Genomic DNA, 27,942 nt, shown 5'->3' on the forward strand with positions numbered 1-27,942 from the left:
CTCGCGCCTCGGGCTGCCCTCACTCAAGATGGCACCCAGCGCCTCACGCGTCATGGCGCACACGCCGCGTCGCGCCGCCGTTGTGACGCTAAGGCTGCGGCCTCGCTTGGGGCCGCCTCCGAAAGGCGCTGCCCGGGGAAGCGGGAGCTGTCGCTTCGGCTCATGCTGCCTTCGCTCCTCCAGGCTGGAAGATGAGGCTGCCGGCAGCCGGCCTCCTGCTGCTGGCCCCTCTTTGTGCCGCTTTCTACCTGCCCGGCTTGGCGCCCGTCAGCTTCTGTGACGACGACAAGGAGAGCGAGGGCTGCAAGGTGAGAGCCCCGACGGGAGGGCCCGGCACGGTGCTCCCCGCTGCCCGCGGGCACCGAGCGGGATTGCGGGCCGCCCCGAAGGTCCCTGTCCTTACTGTGTGCCTGCCCGGCCGGTCCCTTTTAGGAGACAACCCTTCCTCCGGGATGGAACGCCGTGCCGGCTTCTTTCCCGGGCGCAGCCGGCGGTGGCCGTGGGGCAGCGTTCCCTGCTCCCGCTTCGTTTTGCGGTCGGTGCCGGGGATCCTTCGCCAGTCCTCTCTTCCTTATTGCAGGCCCTGCGGAGGCTCCGGCGTGGCCCAGTGCCGCGGTCGGGCTCTGTCAGAAGTGTGTAACTGCCCTGCGATAACTTCTGGCAGCTCCTGCCGGCCGGCTGTGTGTTTCGTGCTGGCTGTGCGTCTGCTTTCGCAGGTTTCGGTTTTTCACGCTTCGTTTCTCCATTGCAGTCGCTGATTGAGCTCTTTGTGAACAGACTGGACTCAGTTGAATCAGTTCTGCCCTATGAGTACGACGCGTAAGTACATCCCAGTGTGCACTTGTGCTTTCTGTTCTTAGTGCCATGGTACAGCTCATGTCACAGTAAGCATTGGATGTACTGGTGAGTTTTTCTAAGGTACTTTATGTTGGAGCTGAGTTTTAGATTTAGTATTAGCTTTCTGCCACATTTGAAAGTCCTTCCTACCTGTGAAGCCTAGAAAAATAGGATCTTTGTGTTCCTTCTCTCTGGAAAACGAAGTAAATTAGAAGATGAGCTGTTATTATGTTACCTGCAGCCACCAAAGCTTTGTATCTAATTCTTGTTTGTTTTACCTTGATTTTGATTGTTGTTGGTGAATACTGTAATTTTTTTTATGAAGGCAGGTAATAGGTCTTCTACAACTGATATGCAATCAAAGAGTCTTGTTCTCAAGCATATAGAAAAGAGAAATTTGTCACTGTTGTATGTCACACACTACACTGTTGAAGTCTTACACTGTGGAGTGTGACTGTAGCAGCAAAGCCACAAGCTAACTCAAAAAGCCAAATGTCTTTACTTGCATTAAACTTTATCAAAGGCAATGAAGTCAGGCCCATGTATTGAGGAAAAAGTACTTATTCAGCAAAGATATATGAATTTCTTTTTTTCATCACCTGCTGCTACCCATATTTAAATAACAGACACTCAGAATAGTTGTATTTTCTCCCTTATGTTCAGTTGTATGGGACTGTATTGAGTCGAAAAGAATTGGTTAGTGGCATTTGGCAGTGTGTTGTGTTAATATTGACAACGCTTCCCTTCCTTGGAACATGATTCACTTAAATGTTCATTGTGAAGATTCTTTTGGGAATGGAGAGGGGGAGGAGTAGTAATTTTTCTGGTATTTTTTGCAGAAGAGTGGGTAATTTGTGGCATAGGCTTTATTTTTTCTTAATGTGAAACATGCTATTGCTTGTTTAAATTGCCATTTGGAAAGAGTGGAGTAAAAGCCTTGCATTTTCTAAATGTACTGGAAAAGCTAGGAAAGATTTTGTTTCAAACTGACATCAAAATAGAACTGTTTCTAAATAGTATCTGTGAAGGCACTCAAATTTTTGTTGGCAATGGCTGACCTGTTGAAGGAAGCACGAAGCTGCCATGTTAAGAACAGAAATGAATAAGTTGTTTTAGGCTGTTATCTACAATTATACGTTAATTAAAAATTAATCTTTTCCCCTTTTTCCAGTTTTGATTTCTGTCAAGATAAGGAAGAGAAAAGACCGTCAGAAAATCTTGGGCAAGTGCTGTTTGGGGAGAGAATAGCATCGTCTCCTTATAAGGTTATTTTATACCTTAAATGTGATCCTGGTTTAATTGGAGTGCTGTCTTTTTGAGGACTATAATCCATAGGCATAGATGAAGGGTTGATAACTGTGTGGCATTGTTGTTGTTTTTTTCTCTGTTTAAACTTGACATTGTTTTTGTAATAAAAGCAAACAAAAACTGTTCTCACCCAAGGACATCTTAGGGTGGCTAACTGAAGTTAGGATGCTGAGCCACCATTCACTCTTCTTTACCATTCCTCTGTGACAGAAGAATCTAGAAACTATAAGTAATGTTAGGTGATATGAAATCATTCATTTTTAAACTGTAATGTTGGAGGCTGTAAACTGCTGGTTCAGGAACTGTTTCAGGTATAGCTTATTTGTGCTGTCAGGAAATTTCCCTAGTAGGAATGAAAGCCAAGTTGGGGCTCGTTCCCTACTTTTTCCTTGTGTGCATTTAATATCTGTTGTTTAAAATCAAAACTTTCATTTTTGATGCATGTCATTTGTCTATGAAGTCTTTGGTAAAATAAAGATATGCAAGTGTTCTGTAAATTAGGTATGCATTGCTTTTCTGTCTTGTGTACAGCATTACCAATGACTTAAAAAGTAGCATCTGTTAAATACTGGCCAGTCAATTTGGGAAAATTACTGGTAGTGAAGGAGATATGGTCCAAGCATGGCTCTTAATGCTTCAAAGCTCTATGCTGTTCAACTGCAGTTTCCAAATTGAGGATTCCCGATGAAGCTGAAAACTGAACTATGATTTTGTGTGAGCGTTTCTAGATGATCCAAATCCCCACAAAACAAGGAGGCAGCAGAGTTTGAGGCTACTGCTGCTCAGTCACCAGGGACCTAGCCACTTCTTTTCATAGAACTCTTAAGGAGATGATGCCTGCTCCTTTGTGTAAGCTGTTCCTGGAAAACTCTTCCTTGGTTTTCTCAGCTAGTGCAGTTTCAAGTGCTAAACTGCTGGCCACATGAAGCTTTTAAATGTGAAGCATGTGTTATTTGGGTTTGATACTCATAGAGCAGGTCAAGTATTGTAATGGTTACTCTTTTTGAAATGGCTATGCAGTATGAGGATTAAAAATGCCCTGCTATTTGTTAGCACTTCAGCCTTGATCATGTTAGAATTTTGCGTCGTGGTTTTAATTAAGTTTATTTGCTCAGTAATACAGGTAAATCCTAACTAGGTTAGTAGTGTTATTGTTTGGTGTTATCTGCTCTTGAAGTACAGATAGCGTGCAACCTGTTGTGTTTTTTACAACATTGTCTGATAACTTAATCATAATGTGGAAAACACAGCTAGAATTAATGTGGAATATTCAGAAGAGTTATAGTTAAGTCTGATGTAGCAGATGATGAAATTATCAAAATAAAACAAACTAGTAGAGAAAAAAGCAATGATTTCCTACTAATGTTCAAATTTTGATTCTCAAGGTTTATTTGAAGGTAATTTATCTGGCTTGTTATAGACATTTCTGGCACTTCCAGAATGCTGGCTCTGGATGTACAAAAAATTGAAAAATTGGTTAAAGCTACTGTATGGGAAATTGTGGTTTGGAAACTTTTATAGCAAGGAGGTGAACTATTTTAAAGAAGTTGGCTTTATGTGAGGGGGAAAAAAAAAGACAAGAAAGGCTTTTTTGAAGCAAAATCTAAATTACTCTTTTTGTGTATTTCCATACCAGTTCACTTTTAAGAAGCAGGAAACATGTAAGAAGGTTTGTACGAGGTCTTATGACCCAGAAAACAGTGCTGATAAAAGCAAGCTGGCTTTTTTGAAGAAAGGAATGCAGCTGAATTATCAACATCACTGGTAAGCTGAGCTACGTGTTTGATCTTTTTTTTTTCTGTTCAGTTTTCAGCATAATGTTATCTATATCCTAAGTGATTGCTTTCTTCCTTTTCCTACCTAATTGTTGTCCTCTACTGTGCATCTTTTAATACAGAGTTTTTAGTAGTGTACATTTGTGTGGTAAATGTTAGTATGAATAAAGTGCAAGGACTTGTTCTTTGATTTCTGTCTAGGATTATTGATAACATGCCTGTGACATGGTGCTATGATGTGGAGGATGGACAAAAATTCTGTAATCCAGGATTCCCAATAGGATGTTTTGTTACTCCAGATGGTAGAGTTAAAGATGCTTGTGTTATAAATGTAAGTAATGGAACTTTGTCTTTATCGTAGTAGATCTAATTTCATTTAAAGTTTTATTTCTGAGCATTGTTTTCCTGAAAAAAACAGGTGTCCTTGTAAACATAGTTGTGTAGAATGTGGATACTCACCAGCCTGAATGCTTCTTCTCTGTGTGCAGCATCTCAGTCATGTAACTGTCCAAAAATATTTATTTGAGTGGGGCTTTTTATCATTATACGTGAAGCTGTCTTATTGACTAAAAGCCTTAGGAAACTTGGAGATTTTGTTGGTGAAATTTCATATGTATCCATCCTCGTACCTATTAATTGTGCCAGTTGTGTCTGTGTGCAAGACCTTCTTTTTATCAATTTCACGCAGAAGCTTTCTAGTGAAGATCTAGAAATGAGCAGTGTTGTGGTTGTAAAAGTTATGCCTAGCACAGATTACAAGCTAAATATGTCAGGATTTTTTTCCCACATGGCTGGAAGATGACACAGCTGTGATAGAAGAACTATATTCACAACAATTTGAAATGTGTCACTCATCCTGGGAGTTGTATGGTGAACTAATACCCGTAGGTATAATAATGATACAGTTTTACTTCTAATGTGGAGGATCACACTGTTCTCAGTGAGAATCTGCTGTGGCTGTGCTCTGCCACATACTTGCTGTTTGCAGATAGTGCATCTGTGTACTTGTATTTAGCAGAATTCATGCATTTTTGAAAGTGGTGCATTTATGATGAGTGTTCAATTAATTCTGTCTGCAGCTGGATTCCAACTGGGTTACTCCTCTAGCTCCATTGAAAATGGTCAGTGACTTGAGTAATTTGTTGTAGTTAGGTGTTCAACTCTACTTCATGATATAATACTGTAGTTTATGGGGAGAGTAGTTTCTATATTGATTTAATATTGGTGTATGCTCTCTTGGAAGGTATGTGATACATGACAAAGTCAGCAATTTAAATGAAAATCTTTTCTTGGAAGAAGGATCTTCATACATAATTGGCAATGGTTGAATTTCTTAATGAGTGCTTGGGGACTTCGTAGGGTGGACTGTGAAATGCTGCACATGTACTTTGTGCTAGCTGCACTGTGGATGCTCTGTAGCTAATATAGCTGCCATACTCAGCCTCAATTATAGACTGCAGGTTCACATTGCAATGAAACGAGATGAGATGCAGTTGCACTGCACAGCACTAGATAAAAGAATTGTTACATGGGCAAGTAAGAACATGGCACAATGGATATAATTGTAATCTGGGCTGTGTTGGGGAGTATCATCTTCTAGAAATATACCCAAATAACTACTCCAAGAGATGTAATTATTTCTTTTAAATGGGGCAGAAAAGAAGCTGTTATAATGCAATGGCAGAACTACGATTAATCCTCAGGTTTATGTAGCTAACGTTACTGCCTCAAGTGTTACTTTGAAGGAAACAGATAAAAAAATATAGGGTTATGGTATGATGCAGGTGTGATTCTGGTCTTCTTTCAGTGAAAGATGAGGAATTGGGATAACTTTAGCTCAATACACTTTTGTATTGTTGTTGGGAGGGGCAGGAGAGGTATGTTGTATGGCAATTGGAGAATGTCTGATTTACAAAAGAAGAAAGGAACTTTTAAACTTCAAAATTCAACCAGAAATCTATCATCTTAGTCCCTTAGTTCAAGTTCTAATTGAAGATTTCTAAACAGTATGCTTTTTAGAAGAAAACTCAAGTCAACTTGAATTGACTCTGGTATGTATCATCTGTGATTTTATTTTTTTTAATATGAGCTGTATGCAATTCTTCATAATTCCAAATTCTGGAAGGGTATGAGTAGCAGAATAGCTACTGAAAATGAAAGGTAGCTTTTAGAAGAACATGGTTGATCAGCTACAGTAGAAGAAGAAGGTTATATATTGTAGGAAGTGCAGTGGTGAATCTGAATTATGTACAACTTGATTAAGATTTTTGAACTTGTTTTGGCAGCTTTTTATGGTAACTACAAAAAGGTGGGATACGCTTTTAAAATCCTATTAGCAGTATGTTATGCTTTCACTATTAAATTAGTTCTTATTTATATAACACGTTACTAAATAGCATATAAGAAAATGCATAAATGTTTTCTACAAGCATGTAGATCAATGTGTTTACAGTCTTTCCTACTCCTCTGTTGGACACAATCTTATTCTGAAGTTCATGACTGCATTGCGCCCTCTGCTGTTGGCAGGTTTTAAATCTCTTTATGGTCTTTTGTAGTCAGAGTTTAACAAGAAGAACACCTTCTACCTCTTCAACCACGTTGATATAACAATCATGTACCATAGTGGGAAGGATGAAAATTGGCCTGGTGCAAGACTGGTGATGGCACGACTGAGACCACAAAGGTAATTCTGCATTAAAGCTGCAAAATTTAGTGCTAGGGAGGCCTAACAGTAGTTTTAAACTTAGAAATGGTTCTTGATGTCAGTAAGTTCTGAGGAACTGATTGTTCTGAACTGTGGTGAAGTTTTCATTATACTAGTTCACAGCTGGAACTGTTTGCAGAGAGCAGTTCTGTGACTGCAAATATCATAGAACTTGACTTTTCAGATGTTCAGCAAAGTCCCTCCTGAATGGAATAACTGCATATGTGCAGTCTTATAACCTGAGATAAGCAACAGAAGAATTCTCATGTTTATATTGATTTGCATCTGATTGTTGGTTTCATTCAAAATGCATGCTTTCAAATATGTGAGAAATGTCTGTTAATTAAGTGATGGTTTCCCATGTCACCTCTCTTATTTTTGCTGCATTGCCTCCTAAACATATTTAATACAAATTAGTATTTGTACAGGTATGTTTTTTCCTGTGTTAGTTTGGATAGTGAGGTACAGGTGAAATGTCAAGTTAATACTGTCGTCCAAAGTGGCAAAAATATCTAAGAAGACTAACTTACCTTCCTAAACAGCAGCTTTTTAGATTCTGTTGACCAGAGTTGAGATGCAAGAATTCAGAGAATAGACTGAAGCGATTACTTTGGCCTCTTGTCAGTCTGTTTGTACTTACTAATATTTGAGAACTGCAGACTGCTCATCCTCTCTTTTTGCAGAGATTAAATTATGCATACTTATTAAATTTTGGATACTTAAATTATGAGACTACAACTTCTCAAATCATGAAGACGTGTAGTGTAGCGTGATTTAGATAGAGTTCATTTTGTCCTGTTGCAAAGGTATGGTGTATATTCAGTGGACTAGACTTCCTGTGCCAGTTTGTTCTTCCATTTTCCTCTGTTCCTGGTTGGCAGTGAGAACATTGTACCAACCATCTCCATTTTTAATTAATGCTTTATCTGTTGTATCCTAAATAGTTGAGAATACTTGTTTGTTCACTAGTGATGCAGACCACAAGGGGGCACAATTAGGTTGCATGTAACCTTAATGTTGTCATTCTGACCTGATAAAAACCTGTCCTAATTACCTAAAAATTCACTCTTAATAGTAGAGCAGATGTGATTGTATTTTATTTAACTATTTTTTTCCTTAGCTACAAACACACAGATGAAAACAACCTGAGCTGTGAAGGTCCACCCATGGAGATTCCTGGAGAATTCAACAACAAACTGAATTTGATCTATACTTACTCAGTGACATTTGAAGTAAGTATTGAATCTGTTGTACAAATACATAATTCCTGAGAAGAACAAAATTGAAACAAGTAGGTAATGTGTTAGCAGCCATAACTGGGTAGTGTAAATTCCCTGAAGATCATTTTGTGAAGCAGTTTTCCCAGAACCTATTAAAGTTTCCATTACTGTAATTTAAGGGATGTTTGGAACGTGTAAAGCCTTTTTCCCCCCCACTGTCATCCAGTTTCAGGTAGGAAATCTATCTTTTTTTTTGTAAATTATATCTGTATTTTAGAAAATTGAACAGCATGATTCCCAAATAATTATAGTCATTCAGGATTCTGATGGTCAGATGATATCCTCAAACTTTAACTGTAATCTTTACTCTTATTGAGAACCAGCTCTTTTGGTTTTAGAAAACAAATGAAAATATGTAGACTTTGTTTTTGTTCTATTAGTAACAGGTGCTTAGATTGATGAACTGGAGGAGCTGTATTTGTGTGAGTTGAAGGAATGTCTTTATAGTGTTTGGGGACTTATGTTTTAAGTTTTTATTGAGCATATCACAAGGCTGTTTTTCTAGCGAGGTTGCAGTTGTTGTGTAGTTTTGTTGTGCTTTTATTTACTTCCTATTTGTTTGGAGTGGGTTGCCATTCATCTCTTACTGCATTATGCTTTATTCAGCCTGCTGCAACTTAGGCAGGAGGAGATCACACTTTCTTGAGACTGAGTTCTTTACCCCAGCATGGAAAGTGAGTCTCGTGGGGGAGCTATTTCAAACCTTGGTGCCTCGGTTCCAGTCTGTCCTAAAAGCATGCTTTTTCTTCTGTTCTGGGCTCTGATCTTAAAGGATTTGGTTTGAGACCACCAGTTTATTTTGCAAAGCTAGTCAAATGGCCATCGTATGGTAACAGCTTTCGTTGTACCAAATTGAGTTTGATTTGAACCAATGACCCTGAGGTGCAAGGCTTTATATCCTCTTACTTTTCCCTTGAGTCTCTAAATCCTCCTTAAACTCTCTGATTTTACGACATGAATGAGTCTCCTATATATTAACATTTTTGTTTAAATCTTGACGGTGAATTGCAAGGTAGAATTGCAATATGAACTTTACCCATTTATTCACACAGTGTGTTAAGCATTTGGGCTATCTTTTTTCTGCAGCTTAGAGCAGGTAAGGCTTAACTGCTGCTGATTCAGACGCCTCCAGCAGATGGCATTCAAGGCACTTCAAAATTAACTTTTCTGTATTATCCATTAGTCTTGATTTGGAATGAAATAATAACTGTTTAGTTTGAAACTATAACAATTAAAATATATTTAGAAGGAGAATATTTGTTGGTGAAGAGTATTTAGAAAGAGAGCATTAGTTTCAGTAAGCTTACTACCTAAATAGATAAAGTGCATGAATAATTAATGATCCTTTTTTGATATGACAGCTGATTATGAGAAAGCTGTGGTGTTTAATTCATTGCAGCAGGCCAGATATTCAGCTCTAGACGTGTGAAAGGTATACGTGGTTGTCTCACTTCTTTTGTACACTCCTGTGCTGAACTTTAAGCATGTGAGCAATTTGACACTCAAGTAAGAAACTTTAGGTCTGGTAAATCTGTAACAACTAGTTCTGAGCTACTATAGCTGCTGATAGGTTGTGCTGGTGAGGAATAATTTGTAGCAATTACAGCTACTTAGTTGTATTGGTGTAGTTTGTTTTGCACCATTCTTGATCCAGGACATGAAATGTGTTGAACAAAGTTGATGTTTCAGCTGTATGCTATGTTGGGAATACCTTGAGGTGATGACAGGGGTGTTTTTCAGCTTGGGAACTGCAGGCAGCTATGTACCAAATCATGGAAAGATGAAGTGGTTTAGTGAAGCTTCAGTTTAAGGTAGAATGCGTGGATGAGAGAGTCCAGTAAGATAATTTGAGAGGCTCAAGAGATAAAAAGAACTAATTCAATAGATAGGCCTAACATCCAGGGTTTATACTGAGCTTAGATATTATTGTTGAGTGGAAGTGATTTTGTATGTGTCTTCCTTCTCAGAGCCTGCAACAAACTTGTTTCTATTAATTGCTATTTAATGTCTTCATAGGAAAAGAATAATATTAAATGGGCTTCCAGATGGGACTACATCTTGGAGTCTATGCCACACACAAACATCCAGTGGTTTAGGTAAGGTTTGCATTTATTCATTGAACAGCACTGCAGGGGAACACAAAAGGCTTCTGGAGATATACAACTTCTGCTGTAGTAAAACAAAATCTGTTAGCCTTCAGGCAAGTAAAGTTTCTTGTTTTCATATGCATAGTAACTTATCAGTGTTGCATCTCCTGGGACCAACTGTAGTATTGCATTTCACCAAAGGAATGCACCGTTAGCGTCCAAAAGGAAAGCGGCCTCTATGGGCTTAGTTCATTCTGTAAAACTTTTGAGAAGCTGCTGCTCTGCAGCATTCTTATTGTTACTGTCTGGCTTTCTCCATCTGTGAAGTGAGAGGTATGTGTGTGTACTGCATGTTTTGTACTCAACAGCTACATAAAGTAGAAAGAAGGGTTTCATTTATGAGGAAGAGAGGCATCGAGTAAGTAAATAACTTACATTGAAATGTTAATGTTTTGCAACATTAAGTGTTTGAAAAGGCTGATTGGATTAAATATGTATCCAGAAAATACTAACTGCTATGATGGAGATTTAATTTGTTCATAATGGCCTTGATTGATTGGTAACTTCCAAATCAGCTTTGAGAGCTGTAGCTGTTTCACTGGGAAAATAACTTTGGCAATATAGAAGAAGGCAGATAGTGAAATGCAGTATGTCTGTCTCGAGAATTAACATCAGAAAATGCTATCCTTGCTTCTGTCTCCTATGAAGTCATAAAGATACTGAACTTAAAACAGTTTATACTATCTGGGTGGGAAAGAACTGAAATTCTAATGGAATTATTTAGCTTATATCTGAGTATGTAAGACTATTCCTCGGACTTGAGCTGTGTTTGGGGTTTTGAATTGGGGGTGCATGTCCTGAAGTCTGAATAAGTAAACTGAAAGTTTGACTTTTTCTTCCTCTACAGTATAATGAATTCCCTTGTAATTGTTCTCTTCTTATCCGGCATGGTGGCTATGATCATTTTGAGGACTCTTCATAAGGATATTGCAAGATATAACCAAATTGACTCTTCTGTGAGTAAGGTTTACACTTTTTATAGCAGCACATTTTCTGGCGATAGGCTATCTATCAGTTAATTTTGAATACAATCTGAAGTGATGCATAACTATCGAGAATTTATACATGCTAATATATGTTGGGGTGAAAAATAGCTTTATTGCTATTTTTTCTCACAGCAGGAATAAATGAGCCGATGTGACAGCCTTATTCCTTGGGTGTCATTTGGTAAACTTGTGATGTTCAAGGGCAAACTCAACAAAGTAAAGCTGTTGTCTGTTTGCTTTTTTTTTCCCCTAAGTTATTTCTTTTCACTAAACCAATAGCCACAGTATACAGTGCAGACATTGAAAAGCTGAAGGAAGGTGTTCTGGCAGTGACTCATCATCAAGAGGTGTCAGTTGCTTTTGAGTGGCTGCATTTTGGAGTCAGCTGAACACACAGCTAGCAGTATGATGCTAATGTGAGCAGCCATATGTTACTTACACAATCCTCATCACTAGAAATACTCAGAAGCCATTTGGACATGGTTCTGGGCAGCCTGCTCTCAGCAGCCCATTTTCAGTAGATGGGGGTGATCAAGATCACTTCTGGATTTTCCTTCCAACTTCAACCAGTCAGTGATCCTTACTGGCAACCTGTGGTTACACCAAATATTCCTTCTCAGTGCAGCCAATTTTCAGTAGTATTAGATGGCTTTAGTGTAAGTGCTGCACTGTAGTTGTTGCAGGTACATGCATAGCACAGAAACAAAGATTTTGCTATGTTCTTGGTGTGTTTTCCCTCTAAGCATTCATTTTGAAGTCTGAAAAGCCAAATTTGAGAAGAGCACAGATATTTTTACTGATAGGTGTCTTCTCCCCCTTTTGTAAGAAATCAAGCTTGAAAACTGTAGCTGCCAGGTATTGTCCCCATCTGAAGCTGCATTAAAAAGCTCAGTTACTGTAGCTTTTCTAGTTCCAGAGTGGTTTGTAGTTTAGTTTGTTCAGAAAGTGAGTGTGATAGCATGTGACTTGTGAAGTTTAGGAAGTTTGTGGTCTAAATTTCATGAGAAATACTATTGTATGCAAGGGAAAATAAATACTATAAATAAATAGTATTATAAATATTGTAGGCAAGGGAAATCCTTTGAAAATAACTTTATCAGATGATTATAACAAAAAGCAAAAATAATTGAGTGAAATCAATGTGAGGACTGGTGGTTATCTTCCTAAATATTACAGGAGAGATTCTGATTAACATAGCCTAACATAAATTGGTATCTGCAAGTCAAAGATGAGGAATAATGTCATATACTACAAAGATTGTAGTTACTGTCTATCTTGATAAAGAAATACTTTAAAAGACACAAAAATGTTTCATATTGAAACTAAAACATCTTAGAGTACTTCTTTTCTTCTGTGTGTTTTTGATATTTAATATCTTATGTTAATGCAAATACAGGCAGCAATTAAAGTGGAAGATTTTCCAGCATTTCTTCAACTGCTCATTTTCTGAAGCTCTTGTTTGATCTCTCAATTAAGTCATGTTCAGTATCTTATATTGTGTTGTCTTTGTTAGCTGGTCATTCTTAATGTGATGGAGTTGTGGAAGTGTGGTTAGTTTTTATGGATAACAGCAGGAATAGGTGTGACTTTCAAAAAAAAAATCCTTTTTTTTTTTTTTTCCAACTATTTGTAAGAGACTTAACAATCTGCTGTAGTTCAAGGAACTAATTTTAGAAAGGTGTGAAATAATAGTACAGGAGAAGACCAAGGCTGATGAAGCTGCAGTGAAGGAAATTAGCATCTCCCACATTGTGAACACTAGTGGTTCCACTTGAAGAGACAAATGCATGACCCTGTGATTATAGTCCTAATATGTGTGTTTAATGTTCAGTTAAAAGCAACTGGCACTAACTTTGTGTGATGTAGATTTAGTGAGATATAACATTAATGAAATATTTAGTTTAGCGAATTGTGTGCAGTACTTTTGGGTTGAATGAAAGCCCTGTGAGAAGAGACTGATCTACTTCAGTCGTTGTTTGTGGTTATGTGGTTTTATTTTTATTTCTCTGAGGGGGAGGTATTTGTTTTTAGCAACTTCAGTGAAAAGCAGAACTGACTGAGGATCTCTGTGATGCCATCCGTCCGTCCACCTCTGTCAGTGGAACAAAGAATATTTGTGCTTGCCCCTAGCGAGTGTAGGGAGCAGACTTTCTGCTGGAGTACAGGGTACAGACCCTTAATCCTTTTCAGTATTGTCACTGAGACTGATATGCTTTACAATGAAAAGTGAGAGGGAGGGGAAAAAAAAAGCTTGAACTAGATTGGAATGGTATAATCAAAGTTAAATTGAATGCTTTGGTTTGGTTTAAATTTAGAATGATGTTACATGATTTGGCTAATTACGTTTTGTTTTTTTCTCACTCTGAGGATTTTCGTGATAAATCCTGCTTTTTTCTTTCAATGAACCATTAGGGGGCTAAAAAAAAAATCGATGAGTGATGAATCAGATGTAATTAGTCTGTCTTTAGAACTGAACTGGAAGTTAATCAAACTTTAAAGATGTATTTCACATCTTGCTTGTGTTAATTCCCCACTGTGTTATGTATCTTTGCTAAAGACATTGCTGATTTTGTACAGGAAGATGCCCAAGAGGAATTTGGCTGGAAGCTGGTTCATGGAGATGTGTTTAGACCTCCAAGGAAAGGAATGTTGCTGTCTGTCTTCCTGGGACAAGGAACACAAATTTTCATTATGACTTTTATTACTCTTTGTAAGTAACTAGTTTATTAAGGAAATGTGTTTGCAGCACAATAGTGTAAGAAGGATACAATGTTTTCAGACAAATGTTAGAAGCTTTCTCTTGGAAGTTTATCCTGCTGTAGGTGATACTGTTCAAAATGTCCTGGTACCTGGGCTACCTCATAGTCTTTGTGACTGTAGAATTGAATCTTCACTGTTATATATTGCTTTTTAAAACAAACAAACAAAAACCAACCAAAAGCAGTTCATCATGGTGTAAATTATCCAAGGATCCAGTGTTGCAAGTTCAAAGACACATAATCAAAGCTTTAATATTCTCAGAATGTTTTTTATCTAATATGTTAGACACAACAGCCTGCAGCCATGTAGAAACAAGAGCTAGAATGCATGCCAATGAAATAATTCTGACACAACATTGAGATAATGACAGCCTGCCATAAATAGCTGGACAGATGCATGACACTGGTACCTGTCACAAGTCAATGCTTTATTATGTTATCTATAAAGTTTATTATAATTCCTTTTTTTACTGTACCAAAGAATTGGAAAGTATATGGATATTTATTACAAAAATAGGATTTTCCAAACTTCACTCTTTTTTTTTCCTAGACTCAATGATCTATCAGTGCTACCAGAGATCTGCTCCTTTTTTTTCTTTTCATTATGTGATGCTCAGAAAATAATATCAAGTTAAACATTTTTTTCCTGAGGGATTTGTCCCTCATTATTATCACAGTTTTTGTAACTTAACTTCAGTTGTTTCTTGTGCAACTGGAGTGATGTTGAAAGAAATGAAGGGCAGAGAAAATCCTTTTTCTGCCAAAACCCAAAACTTTCTGCTAGAGATCACTGAGAAACTTCTTTTGCGAGGATCTCAATTTGTTGGCCTTAATAATAAGCTTGGACTTGGGCAACTTTTCCTTAATAGATTTATTTTCAAGGCAATACCTTGAAATGTATTATCCATCATGGTGGCTGAGTACTTTTTTAGAATTTCAAACAACTAACTTGGTCTTAAGATGTATATTTGTTTGCCTTTCCAGTTAGAAGTAAGGATGATGTCTTCATACTTACTTCTAACTGGAAAGGCAAACAAACCACAGCCCTTAGCGTTGTCAAAGTTTTTTGCTTCTCCAGGCTTAATGTTCTCACATTCTTTATGCCACATACTAAACTTATTTTATTACTTATCACTCATGAATTGTGGCCACGTATGTTTGCAGCAAGCAGGAGTGTAGGGATGTTGGAAGCAGTCTTCAAGCTGCAGTTTAGTTCAAGTTCATTCATCTCTATGTGGAGTTCTGTTTTTCAGCCTTCTGCCTAGGCACAGTTTCCCTTTAAAAGATAATGCTTTGTAATTTAAAAAAAAAAAGGCAAACATTGACAATAGGGGTACAGTCATATAATGGAATATATGAGAGTTTGTACCAAGCATCGTTTGAGTATTTGCAAGTCTTTGTTCTGATGTATTTCACAGGGGAATTTAATGTGTCAACATGTGTCTAAATATTTTTTTGTATCTTTAGTCCTAGCTTGCCTTGGTTTTCTTTCTCCTGCCAACCGTGGTGCTTTGATGACCTGTGCAGTTGTATTGTGGGTCTTACTAGGAACTCCAGCTGGTTATGTGTCTGCTAGAATGTACAAGAGTAAGTACAAGCATTTGTTTAATGTGGCACAGCAGGTTAAACTCAGAATTGCTGGGCTTATATAAACTTCACACTGGAGCTGACGTCTCAGACAGTAAACCTGCTTCTTTGTGCCATGTTGCAGAACAGTTGGAAAAAAGTCTGCATCTTGAAATTGTTTTACTTTTTTCCCTCAGCATTTAGAGGCGAGAAGTGGAAGACAAATGTTTTGCTTACAGCTCTGCTTTGCCCTGGGTTAGTATTGTTACCCCTTGTTTTTTCCTTTATCCTTAACTCTAAATGAACACTTATTCCTGTACTCCTGTAGCGTAAATGCTTTAGCTCACGGAGTTAGAAGTTGTTTTGGTTTTTGTTTTAGTTTTTGAGGCCCACTCCAAGAGCAAGTTCAGGATATAGAAATGGTGAGATGCATGGAGTATCCTACCCGTCTCTTGTTACAAATGCAGAAATAACATCTGAATGTACTGTACTGCTTTAGTTGGTCTTGAAGTTCTTGTGAGTGACTTGTTGCAAAATGCTGCTGAGGAGGTAATCATTGGCAGTAGAGCTCTGCCTTTAATAGATAACAAAACTTAAACCAAAACTTCTCTAATAATTTGGAGAAGTTTATTATGATTATTTGAATAATCAGAGTGCAGAGATTCTCTTGAACTGGTCATAATCTTTTTGAAATTGATCATTACCTCGCATTACCTGTATTCATGAGATTGCTGTGGTGTATATCAGACTATGACCAATGCTGTTGTGCTTGGGAAGAGGGAGAGCACTCCTACCTTTTGTTTTCTCATAGCTTGCAAGACCTTTTGAGAATTAGGTCAGTGAAGAAAGGGAATATAATTTATTTTGTGAGTCTTTTGTATTTCATTGATGCATCTTTAGCTGCATGCAGTACAAATGTCTTTGGTAAAGGTTGAGGGGAAGGTTAGAAGTCATTTCTTAAGGTATTTTTGCAAAAGAAGAAACAAAAAACAAAAAACAAACAAAAAAACCCCCGACAGAATAAAATGTAAATTGGTAATGTAATGTGAATTAAAGTAATGTAGAATTTCATCAGATGAAATGTGATGCATTTATCAACAACTGAGTGTAGTATTTTTTGTGAGGAAATCTTGTTTCTAAACAAAATGGGCTTCAGTCTCCCTGCTGTCATTTCGATATTATCTGGAGAGAGAAGAATTTATCAGTGGAAGAAATATCATGCTGATCATTTAAACTCTCAAATAAATTAAGTTTCACAGAGGAAGTAAAATGATTGGGGACGGTAAAATAGGAACAGATGTCTTGATTATGCTATGCTAGTTCATGAATTTGCATAATATCATAAACAGCCTAGGGCATTTACAGTCTCAGTAGACTGATGGGAGTTCATATATGCAGTATTTTTCTCTAACTTTGGAGGGGGTAAGTGGGGTCTGTATTACAAGTGTTGGCAGATTATAAAGGCTACCAAGACTCCTAAAATGGATTTGATTTTTATTTCTTAATGAACAAGATGCTTGTATCACAGGTAACGTGGGTGTGCTTATTTAACAAGTCTATTTCCCCAATTTCAACAAGTATAAGCTTTCACCTAGGAAGAAAGGAGCCTGACTATTAATCTAAATCCCCCTTCCTCCTTCCTTTTTTTAATTAAATACAACAGAGTATGCATGTTCACTTAAGAGCAGCATAGATTGTGCCTAAGAAAGTGTTCTTCAGTGAAATCCAGGGAGCAGTGCGTTTCACCAGAGCCCTTTCTTTTGGATCTGCTATGATAAACCTCTGGATTCATAGGCAGTGGAAATTCACACAGGCTATTGGGGCATTGGGCTTCTCCTGCAGAACATTTTGATTATTTTCACAATGGGATGTTGGAAATCTCCAGCATACTTCTTGTAGTTGTTTTCCCAAGATAAGGCGGATGCATTTAACCTGGGAGGAAAGAACAGGTCTGGAGATATGTCACAGCTGGTGATTTCTTGGTTTAACTACTTCAGATCTGTGGGCTGCTTAACTGTGCAGCTTCATGAGGTGTCAGTACAAAGATTCTTGTTAGTAGTCCATCCTGCTGATGCAGTGTTGCTGTGACATGTGCTGTGGCATGATGTGTTATGAGACTGACATGGCCTTCTAAATATGAGATTTTTCTATCACTGAGTACGTATTTTTAGAGAGAAATTAGTGAGAGAACTAACATAAAGGAATTAAAAGACTGGCCATAGTAGGAAAAGTGATTCAAATAAGTTTTTAATTTATTTTATTGTGTAACGTACTGCATATAGATTTTTATAGTAGAATTTTTTTGTTGCTTTGTGGTTTTATGTGTGGAATCTTTCTTTAAATGATGGCTTTACCATAGATGCTTGCGTTAGAGGCATTGAACGTTGCAAGTGTTTTTAAATCAACTGCAGCATTGCTGAAAGTAACTAAGGCTGTTAGAGAATGAAAGACTGTATTAGGAAAAAAAAATGTTGGTTCTGTCAAATGTTTTAACTGTTTTGTTTTCAGTACTAGGTATTTATTGATATATTATTATTCCAGAATATTTTGATGTATTTACTGATCTTTTTTTTTTTTTTTCAGGATTGTCTTTGCTGATTTCTTCATTATGAACCTTATTCTGTGGGTGAAAGGATCTTCAGCTGCCATCCCTTTTGGTACTTTGGTTGCTATCCTAGCCATGTGGTTTGGAATTTCAGTCCCACTGACCTTTATTGGTGCATATTTTGGCTTCAAAGAGAAGGTAGGGCTTGTAGCATATACTTTAGAAATAGGTCTGCCTTTTGCATCTGAACCATTGAATCCCTAGTGCAAGAAGCAAGGCTTTATAATTGTGAAATGTTTATTTCTGATGATTTTAAAACTGTATATATGCTCATAAAGTTACACCAAACTTTTTTTCTGAGTCAGAATTTGCTAGTGCTCACGTGGAAGTCTCAGCTGCCTGTTGTATTTCAGTAGTATTTCAAAGTACTTCAGTAGTTCTTCAGTAGTTTGAGACAATGCCAGGCTGCTAAGAATTATTTTTTCTATTAGCAATTGAGCAAGTTATTTTCTTCATGTTCTGACTTGCCAAATAACCAATAGCTGGAGTGTCTAAACAATGTGTGTGCACTTTTTGGTAATGGTACATGATAGGTGTGTAGGCTGCTTTTTTTTTTTTAGATTTAGTAACTTGTGATGGCTTATGGCCGAAAACAACCAAAATTTAAGTCCATCTTTAGGTATTGTCTACTAGGGGAAAGTAATCTTATTTATGATGTAACAATTTATCTTTTAATCACATTAATTTCATTCAAAGCCTATTGAACACCCAGTTCGTACAAACCAGATTCCTCGCCAAATCCCGGAACAGTCCTTTTTCACAAAACCACTGCCTGGTATCATCATGGGGGGCATCTTGCCTTTTGGCTGCATTTTCATTCAACTCTTCTTCATTCTGAATAGCATTTGGTGAGTATTGCTTTTTTTTGTTGTCCTAGTTGTACTGGTTTAATAGCATACACCTGGTGGGTTTGAACATTCCAAACCATTGAATATGAGGGATAGCAGATTCTTCATTTTTTTTGTTTTAATTTTCTTGCAGACTTTTTTGGAACCTCCAAAATGTGTATTTTTTTTCCTCCTCCATTGAATAAAAAATTACAAAACTTGTTGATAAGTGTTGTGTTGATAAGTGTAATGCGTGAAATTAGAGTTCCTTGTCCTATGACAACAGACCCTGCTAAATGCAAGCATGAAGGACTGGATAATTAACAGAGCACATTCAAGCAAAGAGAATAAAGGTCATAGGAACTGGCCAGTAGACCAAGTTTTCTCTGTGGTAGTTTTTTGTTTGGTTATATTTATGGGTTTATCTGGCCATGTGACTTCAGAACCAAAAATGATACTCTTTTATTTATTTCTTTTAGGTCACATCAAATGTACTACATGTTCGGTTTCCTGTTCCTAGTTTTTATAATTCTTCTAATTACGTGTTCTGAGGCTACAGTTCTGCTGTGCTACTTCCATCTTTGTGCAGAGGTAAGGAGTTTCAATGTAGCTAACGCTTTTCAGCTGGAATATATTAGAAAGAGGGTTGAGATATTCTCGTATGCTGTGGTATGCTGGACTCTGCAAATGAATTGTACTGTCAGCCCTCAACTTGCTTATCCTAGCCACTTCTCTAAAATGTATCTTTTGCTTCAAAATGTTGGAGTAGTTTTTGCAGTAGTTCTACAGCTGTCATTATAAACTGTGCTGCCTTTAATGGTGCAGGTGTTTCTGCAAGTACATGGATGTCAGCACTAGCTCTCTGTTTCTGTTCCTAAATCAGAGACTGCTACAGAAACTTGTCAGGCAAGGCTTCAGCCTTCATTTGATGCTAGTGTTTGACTTGGTGGTAGAAAAAATTTCACTTACCTGAGACAGCATAGATAAGGTCTTTATTTTATGCTACCATTTGCAGTAGTTAAGCACAGATTAACAGCCTTGATCCTTGAACAACTTAATGTTCATGGTTGAAGCAGTATAGCTGACTTTGAGAAAGGAAAGGTGGCTGTGTGCTGTGCTGGAAATGTTTGGATCTACCTTTCAGATAATCAAATTTGTTAAATAAAACAATGATGCTTTTTCAACTAATTTCCTTATTTTCTGTTTTCTATGTGATGTCTCTTATTGAAAGGTTTATTGTTTCTTGCAGGATTATCATTGGTGGTGGAGGTCGTTCTTGACAAGCAGCTTTACAGCTGTTTATCTCTTTATCTATGCAGTTCATTACTTCTTCTCTAAACTCCAGATAACAGGAACTGCTAGCACCATCTTATACTTTGGTTACACAATGATCATGGTCTTGATTTTTTTCCTTTTCACAGGTGAGTATGGAACTCAAAACTAATGCAGGAATTTCATTATTTGTTGTAAACTTCACTTAGCATTTCTCATTTCAATCTGAAACTTAATTCAGTTAGTGTTATTTTTGTATCACTCAGTGTGCAGTGTTTACAGCACATCCTAATGAGATATCCAGTTAGGTTTTTTGTCTAACTTGACATTGTGTTCATTTATAGTGCAATTTACCTTCATTATATATTAGCAGTGAGCTCAAACCATTGCATTTTCAGAGAGCTGTTCTTGTTGACTTGTTCTTGTTCACTTGTTCTTAAATACCAAGGATATTTAAGTGACTCTAGTTAGGTGGTATTACCTGCTGAGTTGTGGTACCCTTTTTTAATGGCAGGAATGGACCTTACCTGGCAGAACCAAGGCTCTTAATTTTAGTAGTCCAGCTTCTGTTTCCTGATGATATTCGAGCAGACTAAGTGCCTTCCACACAATTACTCCATTATTCATAAACATGTGGCTCAAACTATAATTTTGAGGCTGATTTGACCTGTGCCAGTTCTACCATGCGAAATTAGAAGTGCTTTGAAGCTCCTATTAGTCAGGAGTGTTTCATGTTGGTGTTACTCATACTGCTGCTGTTATATGGAGTTTTAATACGCTAGATATTAGTATCACTCAGCTTCAGGTACTAAAGTACAGCAGTGATGAAACTAAACAAAATGCTAGTTCATGTATGATAGGTTGTTCATAAAGCCCTTATGTTCATTCCTAAGACTAAAGAGGAAGGGGAAAAGAAAAAAAAAGTCTTTGGGGACCATCATGCCATCCATGTTGTTACTTAACATCTACCTGCTGTTTGAAACCTGCTTTCTGTTGCATCCCTTGATGCAATTTAGAAAAGAATGGCTAAAGTAAGTAATGAAAGTAAGTCTTAACGTCAGACTTTGCCAGGTCAGCAGTGAGAGGGACCTCCCTGTTTCTGCCTAATACTGATTTAGTGTGTCAAGCAAAACAAACAAACAAACCAAAACCAGCAAAACACTGAAGATTTCTTTATTTCTTTTAATAATAACTGGCACTTATTCCCAGATTTTTATCATTGTTGTTATTTAGATGTGCCTTTCTTCTAAGGAAAGTCAAAAGAAGCTTTTTTTTTTTTTAAGAGGACTTAATTCTTCTAATTTTTAATTATTAGAGGGCAAACATAGAAGTTGGCGTATTGCCAGTTAAAATCCTGCTTAAATCCTGGCTGAACAGACAAGCTCCAGATGTCCTCTATAATATATATATTAAAAGCAAAACAAACAACAAAAAAAAAAACAACCCCTGTAGTCTGAAATGTTTTAATTACTTTTAAACTAAAGCAATATGTTAATGTGTCTGGGTTTTAGTGTAGGTTAGTTGCTGTTCTGCCAATTTCAATTTCACTTACAAGATGCAAATTGGTAGAATTAAAAATATCCCTTTCATATATAAAATGATAATTGAAACTGTCATGGCAGCTGCTGAAATGGTATTAAAAGCTTCAGATGTGCTGATCCTAGAGTTCTTCATGTGGAGGCCAGTGAGGCCCCAAAAGTGCAATAATAAATGGTACTGCTGTTTATTGCTGTGCTGCTGTCCTTGTGGCAGTGCTCTTTGTTTAAAACTGTGCTAGCAGTGGCAGTGCTGTGTTTGTAGTTCATAAGGAAAGCAGCTGTGTGGGTGTACTTACACTTTTTAAAGCTATAGAACACTCAGTAGAAAGGTGGAAGGTTTCTATGTAATACATCTTCACTAATGTAAAATGCTGTGCTAAGTTTCTTGTATTTAGTTTGACAGCTGGTGTTTGGGCTGATGTGAGCTGTTACAGGTAGATGACTCAAAGTTAGGAGTTTTCTGCTTTACTTTTTAAAATATCCCTTGATAGCACTTGCTTTGGAGCATAAAGGTTTAGTGCTTCACAAGTTTATAGAGGTCAGATTACTAATATGATTTCCTACACTGTAGTAATAACTCTTCATGTATGTATGTTTCCAAAATGGGACCTTGAGCTGTTCCACTTAAGTTGCAGTAGGTATTTTGGTATTCTGTGTTCTTGCACATTAGATCTCAACAGCTGTGACAGAAATATGAAGGGCAGTGCTAATACCTCCTGCATGGCAGTGTGCTATGTTACTGTGAACATCATGTAAAAGATCATAGTGAATAACAAAATAGGAACTGAATGCTTGCATGGCAACAGCAACAGTAATATAGACTGATGGAAAACTAACAGTTCATGTGCACACCCAAAGGAGACAATTTGATTTTATGTACAAAGTGCAGCTAATCTTTCAAGAAGTAATAAGTATGGTTAATGGGGATAGCTACATGATTACATGCATTTTATGCTAGGAGACAAAAAATGCTGATTGTAGTCAGAGCGTGTTGCTTTAGTGACCTCTATTTTTGAACATCGTTTTCACTTGTGAGTTAATGCCATTTTCAAAATTGAGTTTTGATCTTCTGGGTAGATTGTGTTTAGAATCCGAGATTCTGAAGCACCCACCACTGTGCAGTGATTGAAACCAGTATGATACAGAGAGCTTTTAAGGTACATAAGAAGTATCAGCCAAGTGCAGGGTGCTTTTCTGTTTGCTTTCTTACAATCTGTTCGTGCTTTGAATTCCTTTTTCTTCATTAAACAATAAAGCTGGAAGAAATGAATAGAGCAGAGTAGTCTGCCTAATGTAGTTAGGAATTATTCTGTCGAATAATCCTTGTTTTTTAATATGGAATTTAAACTATTTACTAATAATCTTTCCTTACCCAGTTAGGTACTAGCTTGTGAATTTCTTTCTGAGTATAAAAACTGTTGCTTAGATTATACACACCACTGTATTCAACAGGATGGAGCCTGGAGACCAAAAACTCAAGAAACAACAGATGTCAGGGTCTCTAGTATAAGTATAAATGGGTGTATTGGGCACAGTTAAAATTCAGGAACCTAGTTGTGAAGATGTCTTGAGTAGTTTCTCTAGCCAAGAAACAAACTGCTTTGCACAAGTAAGATGTTTTGGCTATGCTTCCCTTGGATGAAGAGTCGGGTACCATGGACTGCAGTGCTCTAGGATGGCATCAGTTTCCTAGACTAGGAAGGGTTGTTTAGAAAGGCAGAATCTTAAAAAACAAAGGTCACTCACTTGGGGAAAAAATGAAGGCTTATCCTGCAAAACTAAGTTCTTAAATATATGCTATTCAGCTGTTTTTTTGTGTTCTTGAAGCCACTGAGTACTTAGGGCTGGTTAAAGTAATCATTACCCACAACATTAAATGGTCGTGTTGGTTTAAAACAGGTTTTATATCTCAGTGGGAGAACAGGTGTCACGCTCAGTATCTTTGTGCTGTGATGTTTAATAGATGTGCATATTAAAGCTGTAACTACCTTACAATGGAAAGGAGTTCAGACCAATCAGAAAGTAACTTTAGAGGTTACTTCTTTGAACAATTTTTTTTTTTTTTTGAAAGTACTTAATGTTAGAATTTAACAACTTTAAAGAAAAAAAGCTGTATGTATCTCTTCTCTGTCTCCTTGTGTTCATTGATGTGTGTCTGAAGCAGCAAGCTGGAGAGGTGTGCTTTTTGTTGATAGTGCCTCGAGACTTCAGTTTCAGTCTGAGTGTGTTTGAAAGAAAAAATGTACGCATGATGCTCGAGTGATTGCAGCTTATCTAAGTAAGCCTGCTATTCTAATGAGAGAAGCCTAATTTACGTGAGGAACTGATTATTTTGGTGCAGGATATGCTTAGAAATATTCTCAAGTTTGAAGAGCTGAGTATGTTTTTTTTTTTTTTAAGAAATACATTTCAAACGTGGCTACTTTAAATGGCAAGGCTGTATTTTAAGTAATACAACTAGCAGTGGCCATTTTAGTGGGTCAAGCTGCAATTATGGGCAATAGCTTATATGTTATCTGTGTTTTAAGATTGACTTGGTCAAAGTAGTTCAGGCAAAAGAGGAATCTGAGAAGCTACTGTGTGATTCAGCAGTGTGCTATAGATCCAGTATGTTGATTGTTGATCTTTTCGTTTTTGGATAGAGTTCTAAAGTTGGTAACAAATAGCATATATGTGAAGTGGACTAAAATAGAGAAGACATTCTGGCTTGAATTTTTTAAGTAAGCTAATCTAGTTCAGAGCTGTTATTCTTCAGTCGTTACTCATTTGCACATCCCTTTCTGATTGGGATATTTGCACTCCTGTGGAAAACTGGAAACCTTCTGACAAAATTTGTGGACCTCTTTAGTGGCGTGGATTCACAGGTACCTGTAGGTCTGAGATGGGGGGAAAAGACCTGGATTTCGGTGGAACCAGGCACTGTGCTGCTCATGTTCTTCCAAAAAAGGTTAAGCTTTTCATTTCAGCAACATAAGCAGTGCTGTAGGTAAAACAACTGTATGTAGAAACATTATAAATAACTGTTTCTTTACATTATGTCTGCTTCTGTCCATTAGTATTGATTCTGTAGTAGCGACACAATCATGTGCTGACCTCATTCTTTGGACCTCCCATGTTAATGAGGAAAAAAACCCAACTGTGATGACTAAAAGCTCACCCAGTTGACTTGCTGTGGTTAATTCTCTCTTCTAAGTCTTCAGTTGAATTCTTGAGGTGGATTTCAACCTCACTGTGATTCTGTCAGCACCTTTCAAACCATTCTGTTTTCCAGGTATTAAGGGAAGGAATCTTTTGACTGATGACATAGCTCGGTGCTTTCTTTTGAAGTTTTGAGTCTATGGATTTCAGCTGTCTAACATGTGCTTGTGTTTGTGGGAAGGAAGAAGAAATTACTGTCCTGCTACCCCCTAACTATAGATGTAGGACTAAAGAATTGTGAAAGTAACAACAGAAGGATATTCAACTGACAAAGAAGGTAGTGAGTATGTAAGGCTGTATCTTGGATTGAGAGTCTAACCTTTCTCCCTTGAGTTTGTAAGTTCATGGTTCAGATGTGATGTCTGACCAACATTACCACTTACCTCTTGTTAGAAACAGACTTAGGCTGCTTCCAGTACGTTGGCAAAACTTCTGATCAAGTTTAAAAGAAGAAGTGGGGGGTATTTGGTCTTTGATTTGCTAACCAGACCTTTTTAAGAGGGAAGTCGAAGATCAGTGTTACTGAAAACTGCGAAAATCTGTTTATAGATGAAGTGCTTGTTCACAGTATGGAGTCTGCTGTGAATGAGACTGTGATTCTTAGAAAGCTGGTGTATTGGAAAGATTCAGAGTGACAAGGATCATCAGAAGAAAGTGCTGAGGATTTGGAGTGTGTTCCTATATTAAGTTATGGCACACTCAGAAAACTCGTTGTGTTGAAATTATACAGTTTTCTTACAATATTATAATTTGGTTGTAGAACAGCAGATAGATTTTAAGGTACATCATCTGTTAAACACTTGGAAGAAACATTGTTTTCAAAGCCGTAGGAGGCTCAAAGTGGACTATATTATAAAAACAGCTAGAAAGCAGATGCTGACAACCATTATTGGAAAAAAAAAAACATGAGAGTAAGGCTTAGAGTAACAATGCTGATATTGGAGTATTGGACACAGTAGGAAGGATTGGGAATTGACCATAAACTGCAAAGACTTTGCAATGTCAGGCCTACAAAGGAATTAAATTCCTTCTGAGGTTGGTGTCTGATCTCCTATCAAGAGCAGTAAATCTGCTGTCACCTACTGTTTCAGAGGATGATAACAGCAAGCTCGGAGGGAAAGGGTAATCTGTGGCACATAATAATAGGCTGTCAGAAAGCCTTTAACTGCAATATACATGGTAGCATGAAGGACACAAGAATTGGAGTACAGATAATAAGCATCCAAAGACAGATTTTTCATTTACCACATGCATAGATGAGACCTGAAAGACAGAAAGTGTAATGAATGTAGAAGAGACAAATGCCTAATAATGAAGCTCCTATGTAGTACGTAAGTCTCGATGAAATAATGGAAAGGTTGGAGCTGATATTAAACATGGGCCATAGTAGCAAACAAATATGAATGTGAGAGTGCTGGAGCTGAATGCATCATCTTGCAAGTACTGCAAGATGTAGCTGGTAAGGTTGTCATGGGACTGGTGTACAGACCTTACTTTTTTTTTCTGGTAAAGATTAGTATTTGTGTGAATGTTTTCCTGTAGGCAAAAGCGTGAGAAATGGTGCCTCACTTAAAGTAGAGGCTTAGGACTTGATTATATGGAAGTCAGTGCTGCTTCTTACTCTGTACTCTGGAAACTCAAGCCATAGGACTTGATATATGCTCTGAAGTGCTTGCAGGAGGGTTGGGTGTTGTCTTTGGTGCTCACTGTTGGGTTGGATGACTAAAGAACTGGGTTGGTAAGAAATTGAGGAAGGTTATACCAAGCCAGACCACAGGTCTGCTCCACAAGCATCCTAACAGCAGTACTCCCAGGCAGGGATGTGAGAACAGAACGTTAGTGGTACTTTTCCCCAGCCTCTCATCAGCTGTGGCTTAAGGGCTTTTTTAGCACTAAAAATGATGTAGGTAATAGTCTTTAGATTTCTTTGTTTATTAATTTGTTCACTTGCCTGAAACGTTGTGTGTTGTGATATCCATAGTGATCTGTGGTAAGCAAATCCATAGTTTGAATACACTTTACATAAAATTGTTCACTTTGGTTTGTTTGCTGCTGCTAGTTCTGTTTGGTGCTTCCTCCCAGCTGCAGTGCTTTAGTGTTAGATATACAGGGCATGGAGGTCACTGCTCCATGTCAATAGAGCACAATGAACTGAAAAGCAGACCAGGTGACTTTCTCTCAAGTCATGTTTTGTAAGGTGGCTGTGACCTTAAAACCAGAATGACTTCAGGTAGATGCTGACTTTACTTGTGTATAAAATTGAGTTTCTTAAATGGTGCTTGCGTGCCTGCTAGTGGTGACAGCATCACCACCTTAACGTATTATCAAGTCATCTTTGATCTAAATCAAGAATTTAAACTAGGGATGAATGTGTGTTGTTAAGTTTAACAGCTGTGTTATTTGGGATGGTTAGCTAGATTACAATGTTATGTTCTGTCCTGCTGGGAAATACTTGTTAGACCTTTTTGTCTCCGCACAGACTGGAGGATAAACTAACCTCTTTCACTTTCTCATTTTAGGGACTATTGGATTTTTCGCCTGCTTCTGGTTTGTAAGTAAGATTTACAGTGTTGTGAAAGTGGACTGAAAAGCTTCAAAGTGTCTTTTGAACACATCTCCCTTGCTGTTTGATAATTTTTTTTTACCATGTATTGAGAAACATGCTGTGTAGTTCTAATTTGTAAAAGCGAAGAGCAGACTACAGCATAAAATACAGGCTTTCATGGAAGGAAATGGCACCATTGGAAAAATGTTTACATCACAATACTCATGGAACGTGTTAATTCTAATCATTCTAAAAATTGTATCCAAAATTTGATTTAGAACAAGTAAAAATCCTATGAACCAGTTTATTTCAGAAATGAGTGCATTATACAGTCCTTCAGCAGAAATTTCTTGGTGGTTTTTTTTTTCCTTTTTGTTACCTCTCTTGATTTCCAGTTATATACCATCAAAGCACAGGACTATCAAGTAATTCAATGTAAAATGTGAATTTTTAACTTAACTATGATTGTACATATTATCCTGCACCTTCTTTACGACTAGATATCTTCTTACAAATGTACATGCATTTAGTGTAATGTAGACTTTATTAAAAATACCGACACTGGTTTTTGTTCAAATAAAACTGTACAACTCCA

The 27,942-nt window shown here is 37.4% G+C and overlaps 1 protein-coding gene across 1 annotated transcript; it reads left to right on the forward strand.

Annotated features, from left to right (window-relative positions):
- LOC100547331 (transmembrane 9 superfamily member 2-like) lies at positions 1 to 27,942 on the forward strand. The gene is made up of 17 exons (XM_003208327.4): positions 1 to 308; positions 752 to 819; positions 2,009 to 2,102; positions 3,782 to 3,909; positions 4,122 to 4,251; positions 6,476 to 6,603; positions 7,745 to 7,856; positions 9,921 to 10,000; positions 10,899 to 11,007; positions 13,615 to 13,747; positions 15,264 to 15,383; positions 15,560 to 15,617; positions 17,946 to 18,105; positions 18,664 to 18,815; positions 19,274 to 19,385; positions 20,044 to 20,215; positions 27,322 to 27,942. The coding sequence occupies exons 1-17, from the start codon at positions 192 to 194 to the stop codon at positions 27,387 to 27,389; spliced, it is 1,941 nt and encodes a 646-aa protein (XP_003208375.1). The 5' UTR covers positions 1 to 191; the 3' UTR covers positions 27,390 to 27,942.

This window comes from Meleagris gallopavo, chromosome 9, assembly GCF_000146605.3.
Source record: "Meleagris gallopavo isolate NT-WF06-2002-E0010 breed Aviagen turkey brand Nicholas breeding stock chromosome 9, Turkey_5.1, whole genome shotgun sequence".
NCBI classification, from domain to species: Eukaryota; Metazoa; Chordata; class Aves; order Galliformes; family Phasianidae; genus Meleagris; species Meleagris gallopavo.